The 16,977-nt window shown below is 38.5% G+C and overlaps 1 protein-coding gene across 10 annotated transcripts in view; it reads left to right on the top strand.

Moving 5' to 3' along the window:
• Positions 1–16,977, top strand: part of ULK4 (unc-51 like kinase 4) — a 710,695-nt gene that overhangs the window by 91,628 nt on the left and 602,090 nt on the right. For all 10 annotated transcript variants that reach the window (XR_007514399.1, XM_049862196.1, XM_049862197.1 and 7 more), the window contains exons 13-16: positions 6,652–6,756; positions 9,393–9,453; positions 12,005–12,186; positions 13,021–13,067. Coding sequence is in view for 9 of the 10 variants with exons in the window: in XM_049862196.1 (XP_049718153.1) it covers positions 6,652–6,756; positions 9,393–9,453; positions 12,005–12,186; positions 13,021–13,067 (395 nt within the window). In the remaining variant the exon portion in view is untranslated. The remainder of the gene's footprint in view (positions 1–6,651; positions 6,757–9,392; positions 9,454–12,004; positions 12,187–13,020; positions 13,068–16,977) is intronic.

Genomic DNA, 16,977 nt, shown 5'->3' with positions numbered 1-16,977 from the left:
CTACAGTATTTGATCTTTGTCGGTAAGTGCTTCAAGTCTTCCTTACCTTTAGCAAGCCAAGTTGTGTCATCTGCGTAGTGCAGTAATGAGTCTTCTTCCAGTCCTGACGCCCAGTTCTTTTTCATATAGTCCAGTTTCTTGGATTATTTGCTCAGCATACAGATGAAATAAGTATGGTAAAAGGATACAAGCCTGATACACACCTTTCCTTATCTTAGACCATGCAGTGTTCCCTTGTTCTTCGTGAACGACGGCCTCTTGATCTGTGTACAGGTTCTGCATGAGCATAATTAAGTGTTCTGGAATTTCCTTTCTTTGCGACGTTATCCATAATTTATTGTGATCCACACAGTCAAATGCCTTTGTGTAGTCAATAAAACACAGGTAAACATATTTCTGGTATTCTCTGCTTTGAGCCAAGATCCATCTGACGTCAGCAATGATATCCCTCTTTCCATGTCCTTTTCTGAATCTGGCAGTTCCCTGTTGATGTACTGCTGCAATCATTTTTGAATTATTTCCGACAGAACTTTACTTGCGTGTGATATTAATAATATTGTTTGATAATTTCTGCATTGTTGGATCACCTTTTGTCGGAATAGGCACAAATATAGATCTTTTCCAGTTGGTTGGCCAGGTAACTGTCCTCCAGATTTCTTGGTATAGATGAGTGAGCGCTTCAGCACTGCATCTGTTTTTTGAAACTTATCAGTTGGTATTGCTTTGATTCCTGGAGCCTTGTTTTTCGCCAGTGCTTTCAGTGTAGCTTGAACTTCTTCCATCAGTACCATTGGTTCTTGATTATATGCTGCCTCCTGAAATGGCTGGATGTTGACCAGTTCTTTTTGATACAGCGACTCTGTGTATTCCTTCCATCTTCCTTTGATTGCTTCCTGCATAGTTCAATGTTTCGTCCGTAGAATCCTTTAGTATTGCAACTTGAGGCTTGAATTTTTTCTTCAGTTCTTTCAGCTTAAATGCTGAGTGTGTTTTTCCCTTTTGGTGTTCTGACTCCAGGTCTTTGCACATTTCTTTATAATATTTTGTCTTCTTGAGCTGCCCTTTGAAATCTTCTTTTCAGCTGTTTCACTTCATTTCTTTTATTTGCTTTAGCTGCTCTATTTCAAGAGTAATTTTCAAAGTCTCTTCTGACATCCATTTTGGTCTTTTCTTTCTTTCCTGTCTTTTTAATGACCTCTCACTTTCTTCATGTATGATATCCGTTATGTCATTCCACAACTCTTCTGATCTTTGGTCATTGGTGTTCAAGTGTCAAATCTGTTCTTGAGGTGGTCTCTAAAGTCAGATGGAATATACTCAAGGTCGTACTTTGGATCTTATGGTTTTGTTTTAATTTTCATCAGCTTCAACTTGAACTTGGCTCCTGGCCTTGTTCTAACTGATGACATTGAGCTTTTCCATTCTCTTTCCACAGCTGTAGTCAATTTGATTCCTGGGTATTCCACTGGGCACGGTCCACGTGTATAGTCGCCATTTATGTCATTGAAAAAAGGTATTTGCAATGAAGAAGTGGTTGGTCTTGGCAGAATTCTGTCATGCAATCTCCGGTGTCATTCCTATTACCAAGGCTGTGTTTTCCAGCTACTGATCCTCCTTGTTTGTTTCCAGCATTGGTATCCCAGTCACCAGTAGTTATCAATGCATCTTGATTGTGTGTCTGATCAATTTCAGACTACAGAAATTGGTACAAATCTTCAATTTCATCATTTTTGGCCTTAGTGGTTGGTGCATAGATTTGAATAATACTCGTATTAACTGGTTTTTCTTGTAGGGGTATGGGTATTATCCTATCAGTGGATTCAGGATAGACTTTGAAATGTTCTTTTTGATGATGAAGGCAACACCATTCCTCCTCAATTTGCCATTCGCAGCATAGTAGACCATATGATTGTCGGATCCAAAATAGTCAATACCAGTACATTTCAGCTCACTAATGCCTAGGATAATGATCTTTATGTGTTCCATTTCATTTTTGTTGACTTCCAGTTCTTCTGGATTCATACTTCATACACTCCATGTTCTGATTATTAATGAATGTTTACACCTGTTTCTTCTCAGTTTGAATTGTGCCACCTTAGCAAATGATGGTCCTGGAAGCTTAACTCTATCCACATCATTAAGGCTGATTTCTACTTTGAGGAGACAGCTCTTCCCCAGTTCTATTTTGAGTGCCTTCCTACCTGAGGGGCTCATCTTTGGCATTATATCAGACAGTGTTTTGCTGCTATTCATAAAGTTTTCACTGGCTAATTTTTTAAGAAGTAAATCAACAGGTCCTTCTTCCTAGTCTGCCTTAGCCTGGAAGCTTAGCTGAAACTTGTCTGCCATGGGTGACCCTACTGGTATTTAAAATATCAGTGGCATAGTTTCTAGCATCACAGCAACACGCAAGCCAGCATAGTACAACAAACTGACAGACAAGTGGTAGAAATGAAATGTAAGTTGGTTATGATAAAATTTCTCAGCTCACAATTTATTGATTATATGTGAAACAGAAAATCACTGTAAAAGTGAAAGACATGTTCTAAAATGTGATAGATGTTGAAGCTTTTCTAGCAGGTGGCTATTGTAGATGTGTATATGTAGTTACTTTATGATAATATTCAAGCAATAATTATACAGATACGGTAAGTTACTTAGGAGTCCCTGGGTGGTGCACACATTTAAAGCACTGGAGTACTATCTGAAGGGTTGACGGTGTGAACCCACCTTGAAAGACAGGCCTGGCGATCTATTTCTGAAAGGCCATAGCCTTCAAAACCCTATGAAGAAGTTCTCCTTTGCACACATGGTGTCACTGTGAGATAGAGCCCACTTGATGGCAACTATAACAATAGCATAAGCCAGTTTATAGCTTATAATTAAAAAAAATACTTTTTTATTCAATAACAAAATAATGTATTCTAAGTATAGAGAACTTGGAAAATGTAGAACACAAAGAAAATGGAAAAATTACCTATAATCTTCATTACTTGGGTTAGTCACTAATTAGGTTTTGATATGTCTACTTCCGGTTTTATTACATACATGTTAATTTTTAAACGGGAACATAATTTTATAACTTAATTTTTTTCATTGCATAGTTTAGATCTCATTACAGTTTTTGATCACTTAGTTTATTTCTGAGCATTTTGTTTTTTGATATCTGAAGTCTTAAATTTTTATACTTGTTTGTGCATTCATTCTCTTTATATATTGGATACTATTAATTTTTACATATGAATTTTTTTTGTGTTTACAGAACAAACTAGCTTTTCATTAACCAGTTAGTATACATACTGTTTTGTGACATTGGTTACCAACCCCGTGACATGTCAGCACTCTCCCTGCTTGACCTTGGGTTCCCCATTACCAGCTTTCCTGTCCCCTCCTACCTTCTAGTCCTTGACCCTGGGCTGGTGTGCCCGTTTAGTCTCATTTTGTTTTAGGGCCCTGTACAGTCTTTGGTTGAAGGGTATATCTCAGGAGCGACTTCATTACTGAGCTAAAAGGGTATCCTGGGGCTATAGTCTGAGGGTTTCTCCACTCTCTATCAGGCCAGGAAGTCTGGTCTTTTTCTGTGAGTTATACATATGAATTTTCTAATTGGTCCACCTTACCCATATTTTTTCTGTTGATTATTTTGGTTTTCTGGATGTGCTGTTACATCATCTACATATAAAGATCATTTTACCCTCACCCTTTCAAATATTGTCTTACATCATCCTTTGGAGTAATCTGAGTACTGTGGTTCCCATACAGTGTTAAATCAGCAGCAGTAGCGAGCCCCTCGGCTTCGTTAGTGACTTCTTTCATTCTGCCCACTCCCTAGCCCAGGACACCACCTTCTCTCATCTAGACCATTTTAGTAGCCTGCTAGCTGGTCTTCCCCCTTCTCTCTTGCTTGCCTCTAATCCATTCTCCACTGATGCCAATGTGACTTTTTTTTTTTTAAGGAACTTCATTACTTACAGCTGCCTTCTTTTGAGCACTGTCAGGCATCGTTTTAAATGCTCTACGTTTACTGTCCATCTTCCTGAAAATTTGGTGGTTTTAGCCTTCCTTCTAAATGAACAAAACAGTACTCACAAAGGCTCCTTAGCTTTCTTAAAGCCACATAATTAATAACTGACAAAGTAAGTCTAACCCAGCCTTTGTCTTGAAATTCTGTGTTCTCAAATTTATTTTTTATTATTGTGATTTAGGTGAAATTTTACATAGAAAATTAGTTTCTCAGTAAACAGTGAAAACACAAATTGTTTTGTGATGTTGGTTACCAACCCTGTGGTGTGTGAACACTCTCCGCTTGTCCACCCCAAGTTCCTCGTTTCTATTCATCCAGCTTTCCTGTCCCTTCCTGCCTTACCGTCTTTGCTTTTGGGCTGGCGTGTCCATTAGCCTCGTATATATGATTGAACTATGAAGCATGTCTGTTGCATGTTATTTGTGTTCCTGTAGACCTGTCTAATCTTTGGCTGAAGGGTGAACCTCAGGAGTGACTTCAGTACTGAGTTAAAAATGTGTCTGGGGGCCATACTCTTGGGGTTTCTCTAGTCTCTGTCAGACCAGCAAGCCTGGTCTTTTTTTTATGAATTTGAATTTTGTTATACATTTTTCTCAAGCTCTGTCCTTGGACCCTCTATTGAGATCCCTGCTAGAGTAGTCAGTAGTGGTAACTGGGCACCATCTAGTTTTTCTGGGCTCAGTCTGATGGAGGCTGTGGTAGTTGTGGCCTGTTAGTCCTTTGCACTCATCTTTCCCCTGTGTCTTTGGTCTTTTTTATTCTCCTTTGCTCCAGCCAAGATGAGACCAGCAGATGTAGCTTAGTTGGCCACTCGCAGGCCTTTAAGAGTCGTTATTCATCACAGTTGGATGTAGAACAGTTTCTTTATAGGCTATGGTCTGCCACTTGAGCTAGGTGTTCCCTAAGACCATAGTCCCCAGCCCTTAGCCCAGTAGCTTGATCTTTCAGGGCATTTGTATTGTCTCTGCAGCTTCTATGACATTGCACTAGTCAAGTTGTACAGACTTCCTCAGGATTATGTACTATCTTACCCTTCAAGTTACCACTTATCTACTGTCTAGTTAGTATTTTTCCCTCCTTACCCCTCCTCTCCCTCGTAACCATCAAAGATTGTTTCTTTCCATGTGGAAACATTTTCATGTGTTTTATTATAGTGATCTCATACAGTATTTGGCCTTTTGTGGTTGACTTATTTCACTCAATCGTAATGCCCTCCAGATTCATCCACGTTGTGAAATGTTTGGTAGATTCGTCATCGTTTTTTATTGTTGCATAGTATTCCATTGTGTGTGTACCATAGTTTATTCATTCATCCATTGATGGGCACTTAGGTTGTTTCCATCTTTTTTGTTATTGTGAATAATGTTTCAGTGAACATGGGTGCGTGATTGTCTATTCATGTGACGAGTCTTATTTCTTTAGGATATATTCCTAGGAGTGAGAGTGCCAGATCATATGGTATTTCTGTTATTAGCTTTTTAAAGAACTGCCAAATTGTTTTCCAAACTGGTTGTGCCATTTTATGTTCCTACCAGCAGTGCATAAGAGTTCCAATCGCCTTGCAGCCTCTCTAACATTTGTTATTTATTTATTTTTTTATTTAGTGCTGGTAATGTTGGGGTGAGATGGCATCTCATTGTAGTTTTGATTTCCATTTCTCTAATGGCTGGTGACCATGAGCATTTCCTCATGTGTCTGTTAGCTGCCTGAATGTCCTCTTTGGTGGAGTATCCGTTATATTCTTCACCCATCTTTAATTGGATTATTTGTCTTTTGATTGTAGAAGTGTTGGATTTTCAGTGTTTTTTTGTTTTTTTTTTTTTTTAAAACAAAGTTCCTCATCTCTTCTTCAAATGTTTTTTATGTCTTCTAAGTTGTAAGGGGTGGCCTTGGTTTCCGGGAACTTCATTAACTGTTTTGTTTCTTTACTTCCCTACTTTAGTTCTGTATAACTTCCTTGTTGTTTACTTCGCTGATCTGGCTTCTGTGTTACTTAGTTTGCTGGGCATTGTTCCAGTTGAAGTTGTTAACACATTAATACTCCTTTTCTGGTGTGAAATACTAAGGCATAGCCCTAAGAATAAAAGTTCTGTTTAAGTAGAGCACAAAGATGCATCTCGAAGGATTAATAAACATGTAAGTGTTTAACACTTAGGAGGCAGGTCAGCCCTTCACCCTGAAAAATTTTCATGCCATAATTTTTAACTTCATATTGAATGTTCTGTAAAATAGAAATAAATGGATTAGTGTTCTGTGGATGAAAGATAAAAACTGTGCTGGTAGTTGAAAATCCAATTTGCATCGTCATAGTTTAGAACATCAAACTGCAGAAGATCTATTTTCTAGTTCAAACCAAACTTAGTTGTAAACTTGGGCAAGTCAGATAACTTTCCTCTGACTGTTGTTCTTTTCATCCCTAAAATGCGAGCAGTGATATATACGACTCAGGGTTTTTGTAAAGATCAAATAGGACTACGTATCTGTGGAAGTGTTTTCAGTAACAAGTAAAGTACATTGATGTAGGTGACCTTTTTCTGTGGTGCCTTCCTTAGGTATGTTATTAGTTCAGTCTTTTAAAGCTTTTCATTAGTTACAGAAACTAAGTCTAATTTTTGTTCTTATTTCAGACTACAAGTGGACACTTGAGCCAGCAGGACCTAGAATCCCAGATGAGAGGGCTCATCTACACAGACTCAGATCTTGTTGTGACCCCAATTATCGACAATCCAAGGGTATGAGAAGATACCTCAAAAACTGTGGGCTTAGTTTTAGACTTCACTGAGGCTTGAACTCTGTGATATTTTCATTTAAAATGTTCTTTGCCTTCTTTTCTTTCCTGTTTCCTCTCTTTGCCTGCTTCTGTTTCATTTATGCCACATGTCTACATTTTCATATCCCGCCCTGTTTTTTTTGGTCATCCCGCCTCCACTTCTACTTCATAGGAATGTTGACTTCCTCTTCCTTGGCTCTCTCTGACGCGTCACCTCTGCCTCCCATCGGTCCATTCTCCACGGGCTCAGGAGGGACCTTAGACCTGTGCCCTCGGTCCTTTCATGTCTCCATACATACTTGTGTGAATCACTCCACACTTTCTGGTCAGCGATGTATTATGGAGGCAGTTGTTGGTGAGTACCACTCACCAGTCTGGGGTGGGCTGGACAGATAACACAGTGACCATACCCTCTCAGAGGGTGTGAAGGCTGTAGGGCAGAGGACAGAGGGACACTGTGGGAATTTGGGGAGCTGTGGTTCACAGTGCAGTTCTAACCCACTGTCATTTTTGTTGCTTTATGTCCTTAGATGTATAATACTATGTAACTAGTGGATGATAAGTGTTCTTTTTTTTAGAATTCTCTGTTCCTCAGTTTTCTATTAATTTCCAACCCCCCAACACATTCACACCCCACCACCTGTTCCATATTTTAATTTTCCTGCCTATTGTTGAAAATACACACAGCAGAACATAACAATTCAACAATTTCTATATGTACGATACAGTGACATTGATTATATTCTTCAAGTTGTGGAGGTATTTTTACCATTCTCTTCTGGTTTGTTCCTCTTCTTTTGACATAGACACACTTCCCCCTAAGTTTCCTGTCTCATCTTTCAAGTTGCTGCTATCACTTTGATCCCTTACAGAAAGCTCTTTAAAAGAGGCAGTGCTCACAGCTGACATTCTTTACTAGTTAAACTAGGCTATTTGGTTTATAGAAGTCTTCAGGGGATATTTTTGGTTTAAAGTTTCAGGGTTAAAGATTATCTCAGGGGAATAGTTTTGGGGGCTCATCTAGCATCAGTGGCTCCAGAAAATCTAGATTCTATGAGAATTGAAATTCTGTTCCACATTTTTCTTCCTTTTGATTGGTATTCTTCTATAGAATGTTTGATCAAAATGTTCAGTAATGGTAACTGGGCACCATCCAGTTCTTCTGGTCTCATTGCAAAGGAGGCAGTTCATGGAGACAGCCACACATTCCATTTCCTCCTTCTGTTCCTGACACCTCTATTCCTGTGCCTTCTGGTTTGAGCCCCTGCTGATAATTTACATTTTTAACAAGTTCCCAGGACATTATACGTAAGACTCACCTGGGGATCTTGTTAAAATGTAGATTCTGATTCAGTATATCTGGGGTGAAAATGCAAATTCTCAGCAGGCAACTTGTTAGAAATGCAAATTCTCAGCAGGGGCTTAAACTGGAACAAACTGGTTCGAAGCCCTGATTCTGGGATTCCACCTTCTAGTTGTTGTTTATCCTTAGCTTCCTACAGTCTGTCCTTATCCTGTGTGGCCTTGGGATAACTTAGTCTTTCCTTGTCTTTCATGACCCTGACACTGTTGAAGAATACTACTCAGATATTTTATGGAGTGCCCCTAAATTTAGGTTTGTCTAAAGGTTTATCATGGTTAGAATGTGTTTATGCATTTCTGACAAGAATTCCACCAGTCAAGGTTTTTAGATTTATGTAAGTTAGAGGTTTTAGACAAGTTAGATGTGGAAATGGGGGTAAAATTTTTAATTAAAAGTCTCAATATGAAGTATTTGGGCAGTTTCTTATATGAACTCATGCCTCTGTGGTTTTGTCCAATAAATCATGCAGCTTCCTGAAATGGGGTCTTTCTGATTCAGCCAGCAAGTCCTAACTATCCTTCAAGACCCCACCCTGCCATCCACTTCTTCCACAAACCTTGTCCCCACCCCATCGGCCTGAAGTGCTTGCTCCCTGTCTAAATTAAAAAAAAAAAAAGATTTCTCTGAATTTTTTTTTTTAAATTATGTCCTGCCTGGTTTGAATTGTTACTTAAGTATTTTATATTGTTTATTACTGTTTAACAAGTGTTTGCCTCGTCTTCCTAACCCAGGGTGTCAACTCTCTAACACTAAGGATCATGTCTTTTATATCTTTGTATCCTCCTTAGTACTTAGCATAGTGTCTCACCTTGGTAGATACTCAGTTATATGTATGTTGAATGACTAAATTTTCCACCTAGAGGTAAATTGATTTAAGCATAAACCAAGATAGGTGAATCTTTTCCCTGAAGCTTTATTTTATTGCAGATATCAGTTGAAATGATTAAAAAAATAATTTACTTATATTTGTGTATTCACATCTGAAAGGGCATTGTTGAATTCTTATTCTTTTGATGACAATTACACTTTTACAGTATTCCTTATTTTTCAGTTCAGTTTAGTAAATATTTATTGAGGACCTCATATGCATTTGATGTTTTATATGGTACTATTGGAGATACAAAGATTTATGAGGTATAATCCCAGCCCTCATAGATTTATGATCTGGTAGAGGAGATAGAGAGATAGACATCTGTCTCAAAAGACGTCTCAAAAGTTTTTTTTTTTAATCATAGATAATGAAACAACCACCAATCAAATTTGATCCCAAAATATTGCATCTGCCAGCATATTCAGGTAGGATCATAAAGATTTTACCAAACACTTAGACCATTTGGGTACAGATACAAATATGAAATTTATTAGCAAACGGGACTTTTTCTTATATGAATAGCTATATTCTGATTTTCTTGCCGATTGGCTGTATTCTTGGGACAGTGTTCCATAGTAAAACATAAGCAGTCAGTAAACCACTCGTGCTAGCCCTTGACATTGTGCAACTAAGTCTGGGCTGCGTTGTACTCTTGTGGGTGGGGAAGTTCCTGTAGGCCTGGGTGAGTATCCTGTGTAGTGGGTGGGGGGGCCTTCTCTTGCCCTTTCCCTTTGTTACACTCTGTTGAATTTCTACTATTCATGGTGCTATTGTGGGTGAAAGTGTTGGGGACCACAATGAAGAACTGGGATTCGGCCTCAGGGGAGTGGTCAGTGGAGAATGGGGTCAGGTGGTTCACTTTTTGCAGGGATGGTGTAGGGGTGGAAATACTTCAAGGATGATTGTTGCATTTCCTCTCAGCTAATGGAAATTCTTATTTAGGGTCAAGAGAGGAACTTTTTATATTCTGTAACTTTTGATTTATTTTTTGACAAGTTATGTTTTAACTTGTTGAGCTTATCTGGCGATAATTCTTCATAGCTAGAGTCTACAACTTGATGTAAATTCAAAATAAAATACGCTCAAAGAAAACAGCTAATGGTTTATATGGGTCTCAATACTGATAAAAAAAACAGTAGCACTGAAGGACATTTTGAAAGACTAGTATGAAGCAAAATGTTCTTAATATTTATTGCTTTCATCAGGAGCCCTGGTGGTGTAGTGGTTAAGTGCTCGGCTGTTAACCAAAAGGTCAGTGATTCAAACCCATCAGCCACTCTGAGGGAGAGAAAGATGTGGCAGCCTTCTTCCATAAAGATTGCAGCCTTGGAAATCCTATGGGATGGTTCTGCTCTGTCCAGTAGGGTCGCTATGAGTCAGAATTGACTTGATGGCAGTGGGTATTTTATTGCTTTCATTGCCAAGGAAAACTGTCATGAAAACCTAAAGAGTTGTTATCTGGAAATAATATTCTTTCTCTTTTTTCCTTACTTTAAATTATTTAGGAAATTAATTATTTTGCCTAAAGATAGCGATTGGCTTTAAAATGCGTTAGTTTTAGATACCACCTCATTTCCTAGCGTTTACCTCTTGTTTCCGTAGGGTTTGGAAATAGGGATCCCAGGTGCCTGAGCCATCATAACATAACCTGGTTATGTTTAACAGTAGTTTCATTGGAACTTTTTTTTAAAACTTTACTGTGCTTTAAGTGAAAGTTTACAAATCAAGTCAGTCTCTGACATAAAAACTTACATACACCTTGCTACATAGTCCCAATTACTCTCCCCTCCATGAGACAGTCCGCTCCCTCCTTCCACTCTCTCTTTTCGTGTCCATTTTGCCAACTTCTAAGCCCCTCTACCCTCCCATCTCCCCTCCAGGCAGGAGATGACAACATAGCCTGAAGTGTCCACCTGATCCAAATAGCTAATGCCTCACCAGCATCCCTCTCCAACCCATTGTCCAGTCCAATCCATGTCTGACGAGTTGGCTTCAGGAATGGTTCCTGTCGTGGGCCAACAGAAGGCCTGGGGGTCATGACCACCGGGGTCCTTCTAGCCTCAGTCAGACCATTAAGTCTGGTCTTTTTATGAGAATTTGGGGTCTGCATCCCACTGTTCTTCTGTTCCCTCGGGGGTTCTCTGTTGTGCTCCCTGTCAGGGCAGTCATTGGTTGTGGCCAGGCACCATCTAGTTCTTCTGGTCTCAGGATGATGTAGTCTTGGGTTCATGTAGCCCTTTCTGTCTCTTGGGCGTGTTATTGCCTTGTGTCCTTGGTGTTCTTTATTCTCCTTTGATCCAGGTGGGTTGAGACTCATTGATGCATCTTAGATGGCCACTTGCTAGCCTTTAAGACCCCAGATGCCACTCTTTAAAGTGGGATGCAGAATGTTTTCTTAATAGATTTTATTATGCCAGTTGACTTAGATGTCCGCTGAAACCATGGTCCCCAAACTCCTGCCCCTGCTTCGCTGACCTTCAAAGCATTCAGTTTATTCAGGAAACTTCTTTGCTTTGGTTTGGTCCAGTTGTGCTGACCTCCACTGTGTTGAGTGTTGTTCATTGGAACTTTTGAACAACTGTAGAACCTTTGGCTCTTCCAATATTTTATGGCTCAATTGCTTTATTTGTACAAGGGCTGTCTTCTTTTCTCATAATACAATTTTATGTATCTTTGCATTGTATTTTAGCTTGCAGGATAACTCTTCATTAGACTCATGCCTTTTTTTTCCCCCCAGCATATTTTTCCCTTGAGAGAGTTTAAAAATCTCCACGGGTAGAAGAGGAGATGCGTGTAGAAGGATTGATAAAACTGGTGTCATCTTTGGAGCATTTTGTGGTTTTGATGGTGTTAAGTTATGGGGTTCTTTGTTCTCATCCTAGCTTTTGAAATTCTGTGCTCCATTTTATTTCCCTTGTAACGTTTTCAGCAATCCTTTTCACTTAATACACTTTTATTATTTTCTTGCCTCTGCAGTGGATAAGTTAGTATTTCTGAAAGACCAAGATTGGAATGACTTTTTGCAACAAGTGTGCTCGCAGATCGACTCCACTGAGAAGAGTACTGGAGCCTCCCGAGCCAAGCTCAATCTCCTTTGCTATTTGTGTGTGGTGGCCGGCCACAAGGAGGTGGCTACCAGGCTCCTCCACTCCCCAGTGGTAGGTAGTCAAGTTGTGAAATAAAGACTTTCTCAAGGTCCCTGCAACATTCCTGTGCCCTTAATGTTTGCATTGCTGTAGCGATTAAGACAAACGCTAAAATAGTAATTCGATTTTAATTATATTGAAAAAATACTGATTTATTAAGACGATAGGTTCACCAGAATTATTCTTTGTTTAATCCTTAGGTCTAAAAGCCGTTAAGTAGAAAGTGATTTTGGACTTTTTTTTTTAAATACTCAAGTTTGCATTTGATGTTAACTTGTCTTAACTGTCAGATACTTTTCATATCTGAAATTGTAAGACAGAGACTTTTTCATTAGCTTCTGGTGGCCCAGTTAAAACCCCAGGGTTTCTGGTGTGACAGTTGGGGGCAGAGGGAGTCTCTGAGTCTGAGCCTCTGAGACTTTTTTTCTTTTTCCCCTGGTTATATTACTTCTTGGACTGTCTTGATTCATTGGTAAAACCACGAGAATTTGGCAGAGTTTTTGAAGTCGTCCTAAGAAAACAGTTACAGAGTTCTGGCGGCCTTTTTTTTTTTTTTACAGTGGGCCCTTGGGAACTGGCTTGAAAAATTTATTTGCTTACAGGATAGTATGAAGATTACTTTTTCGGTAGTTGGTGTGTGTCTGTGGGGTAGGGAACATTTAGGGAATGTAAATGAGTAGGAGAAACTGAAAGCACTGTCCTTAGTTTTTATTTTTCTTTTATTTGTCTAGTCAGTGCTTTTTGCTTCTTTGTAAATAGTTCTGTTTGACGCAGGATTTGTTAACATAGTGCTCACTCTCTCTGTTGTTCCATGTATGAAATGTACATTTTAATTTTTTATTGCAGTTCCAATTGCTAATCCAGCATTTGCGAATAGCTCCAAACTGGGATATGTAAGTAACATTTTTATTAAAAAAAAAAAAAAAAATTACCTTTCATGGTTTTTTAAAGTAGTTCCAACATACCTATTTATCAAAAGCAGATTCCTGAATAGTTATCATAAGTTATTCTGAAGTAATTGACTTCACTGTGTCATAGGCAATTTTTCTAGGAATCCCATTTGTAAAAATCTAAGGAGAAGATTTAAAAATAGCCTTAATCCTAATATTATAAATAACAATTCTGGGGTTATATAAACTACTTCTGGAAACTATTAACTGTTAACTCTTTTGCCTGTTCTTTAGCAGATACTGTAACCTTCCTCTCCGTGATTTAATCCAGATGTACTTCCTTAGGAGTTTTTACTTACCACTTGTATCTTTTCCACATGTAAAACCTAGCTTCCCTTTAATGTTACTTAAAGATCTAGCAGGAATATGACTTACAAGCTCCCGATGGAAGTTTTTGCGTTGTATGGAAGTACCATGGTGTGGTGAAAAGCACATTAGATAAGGTGGTAGAAGGCTCTAGACTCCAGTTACCAATAAGACTTGGCCAGATGATTTCTTCTGAGTTTCAGCTTCTGGGGAGTCTGTGGGACACTGAAAAGGTATAGGCTTCAGGTTCAGGTAAACCTGGGCATGGATCATAGATCTCCCCTCTGGGCAAATTGCTTCACCTGCTGAACTTCAGTTTCCTCATTTGTCAAATGGGGATAGCGTATCTACCTCGTAGATTTGTGGTAACACACTTTGCATGAGATAAGTGTATATGAAATACTGTGTATCTGTTTCTTAGTGGGTGCTTAGTATTCATTGGAAGCTTGGGAGTTGTAGGTAGTATTATCAAGCCTGTTTATCTCACTTGATTATTAGGAGAAACACGTGAAAACATGGAGGTGAAGGTATGATGGTAATCATTCTTCCAAGTCTGCAGAATGTGGGGAAACACTACGTGATCACAAAGCTGCTTTTTTCAATTGTTATTCTTATAATTCTTATAATGTATCTTTTGATGTTACTCTCCTAAAGCAAAGTTTGCCACTACACAAGGGGATTTTTAGGTAGTTTTTGAGCATTTAATACTTTTGAGGAGGTTTGTGGTATGTTCATTAAAAAGAATCCAGTCCATCTCCTAAGACTCTAAAAAAAAAAAAAAGACTCTAGAGAGAATTTAAACGATATCCTTGAATGGAGTGCCCCCTGCTGATTTATAAAATTAGATATTTCTTACTCCTTTCCAAATACTGCTTTTTAAAATGAATTTTTCTATTCTTTTAACTGAAGCTTAATTGTAAAAAAGTTTTAATATGAGGAAAATGGTAGTAAGGTGATAAGTCCTCTGGCTGGACCTTTTTTTAGTCCATTCCCCCCACCCACTCACAGGCCTTTTGTCCTGTGAAGCCTTCTCTGACCCCATGTCACGTTACCTTGATAGCATAATGTAAGGGCCCTTAACTTAGCCTGGGAGGAAAACCATTGCGAACCAAAACCAAGCCCCTTGCCCCCAGTTGATTCTGTCTCATAGCGACATTATAGGACGAAGAAGAACTGCCCATAGGGTTCCCAAAGCTGTAATCTTTACGGAAGCAGGCTGCCACATCTTTCTCCCGTGGAGCAGCTGGTTCAAACTGTCCACCTTAACCACTGCGACACAAGGGCAGTAGGTATATTTATCCCTGGCTTTGTTCTAAATATAGAAAAACTGAATCAGGGTGACACCTAATTTTACAAGTTTCTCTTTCCCCTGCAATATATATATCTTATGTATTTTTAAAAAGCCATTAATGATTTTTATTGGATGCCTTTTATTATATTATTTTTTTTAATGAATGTCTGATAATTTTATTTACCCTGTTCTCTATTTTTGGATAGTATTATTAGACTTTGTAAATACTATTTTGGTAAATGTATTTGTGCTTAAATCTTTGTACCTATCTATTTTCTCTTTTTTGCCCTTTGGGAAGATTCATAGGATTAGAACAAATCAGTAAAAGAGGATAAATATTTTTGTGACTTTTGGTAAATTCTGAAAATGCCCTTCAGAAACTGTATCAGTATATATCCCCAGTCAGTATGTATGAAAATACTTTTTTGATAGTCCTTTCAACATTGGATATTTATCAAATTTTGTAATCTTGCCCATCAACTGAGTCAGTCAAACAAACGAAACATAATTGGATAAGAAAGTTTTCAGATACAGATATCACTATTTAGACATGATCACTGTGGAAACTTAGTGACCGTCCTCCTGGATGTCTTAACTCTGCTTACAGACATGACTATACGGTGTGCCTGAATGTCCTTATATACTCCAGGACATGCTGAGATGGGTGCACACACCCCCCTTATTTTAACCTAGGTGATGTGCTGTCTGTTATTTTATAACCTGTATTTCCTCCACTTTCCTGGTCATCCAGTAGGAACTGTTGTTTGTATATTTGTTATCTAACACACATTCATTGAGGACTTGTGTGTGTCATCTTGTAATAGCTATATAATGTTTTGTTGTGTGTACACCATGTTTTATGTAAGTGGGTACTAAACTTTTTCTTCATACCCTTGCCAAAATAATTTTTTTTGGTCAATTTTGAGTCAAGTTTGGTAATTTACATTTTCCTAGAAAACAATTATTTTTAATTTTCTCTATATCTCTGGTTATTTACCATTTCTTTTCCATGATTTGTTGTATTTCTGCCTTTTTCTCGGAGTAAGAGTGGCTTTTTGTTTCTTTTTGGTCTTCTGGTATTTACGTTTCCTAGCCTATTGATTTTGTGCTTTAGTTTTTAAATTTAATAATAACTTTATTCTTTCAAAGGACAGTTTACCAAAACCAAAAAACCAAACCTGTTGCCATCAAGTTGATTCATAAAATTTCAAGCACTGCAGAAAGACAGAATACTCAAAATCCCCCACCACCATCCCGCTGCCTCTATAGTTAACATTTAGTGACCATGATTTTAGACATCTACGTATTTAAGAGGAGCCCTGGTGGCAGTGGTTAAGAGCTTGGCTGCTAACAGAAGGTCAGTGGTTCAAACCAGCCAGCTCCTCCGTGGGAGAAAGATGTGGCACTCTGCTTCCAGAAAGGTTACAGCCTTGGAAACCTTACTGGGGCAGTTTTCCTCTGTCCTACAGGGTCACTATGAGTCGAAATCGACTCAGTAGCAATGGGTTTTATAAATTCGTAAGAGATACATAGAAATACTTTGAAAAGCAGTATTTTACATGTTACTTTGAAATAAAAATTATTTAATTGTACTTGGATTTAAGAAAAGAGTTTTCTAATATTTCTTCATGCAAGATGTTAGCTCATAAAATTTCAAGGTTTAAAATAGATTACATACAAAAAACATAAAAGATTGGTCACTGCTTTTTAACTGTTGGAATGCTGAGGAAATTCATTCTCTTATTTCTTCCTGTCTACAGATAGAACTGTTTGTGTATTATCATGGTCTGTGATACTTATTCTCTGTTCTGTAAACAAAATTCTCGTCTTTTTTGGGGGTGGGGAGTGGGGGAGACACAGTTTCTCCATTTCTGAATTCTTCATTTTAATTCTCCTCTTGCTTGACTGGGTTTCATTATCTGGTAGTCTTATTTTTTTTTTTTTACACTTTCAGGGAGATCTTTCAGCTGCTCTGCTTCTGGAGTGGTTGGCTCTTTGAGGGCCTCTCTGTGGTTTTAGGGGTCAGACACCATGGGCTGCATGAGGCTTCCCTTGACCTTGGCCATACTCACCCCCGTGCAGCGCTGCAGCGTCTGCTCACTGTCTCCTGGTGCTGCCCATGGCTGTGAAGGGCTCGGGGCCAGCCTGACTCTTCTGTTTGAGGGACTTGTTTATTCTTTGTTTTTGTTTTTCACTGCCTGAATTTTTCTTTTTTACCCTAAGCCTGTGAAATCTGTAAGAATTATTTCTGTATGT

This window comes from Elephas maximus, chromosome 20 (genome assembly GCF_024166365.1).
Source record: "Elephas maximus indicus isolate mEleMax1 chromosome 20, mEleMax1 primary haplotype, whole genome shotgun sequence".
Lineage (NCBI taxonomy): Eukaryota > Metazoa > Chordata > Mammalia > Proboscidea > Elephantidae > Elephas > Elephas maximus.
The sequence above is the reverse complement of the archived record's forward strand: the minus strand, read 5'-3'. Positions and strand labels throughout refer to the sequence as shown.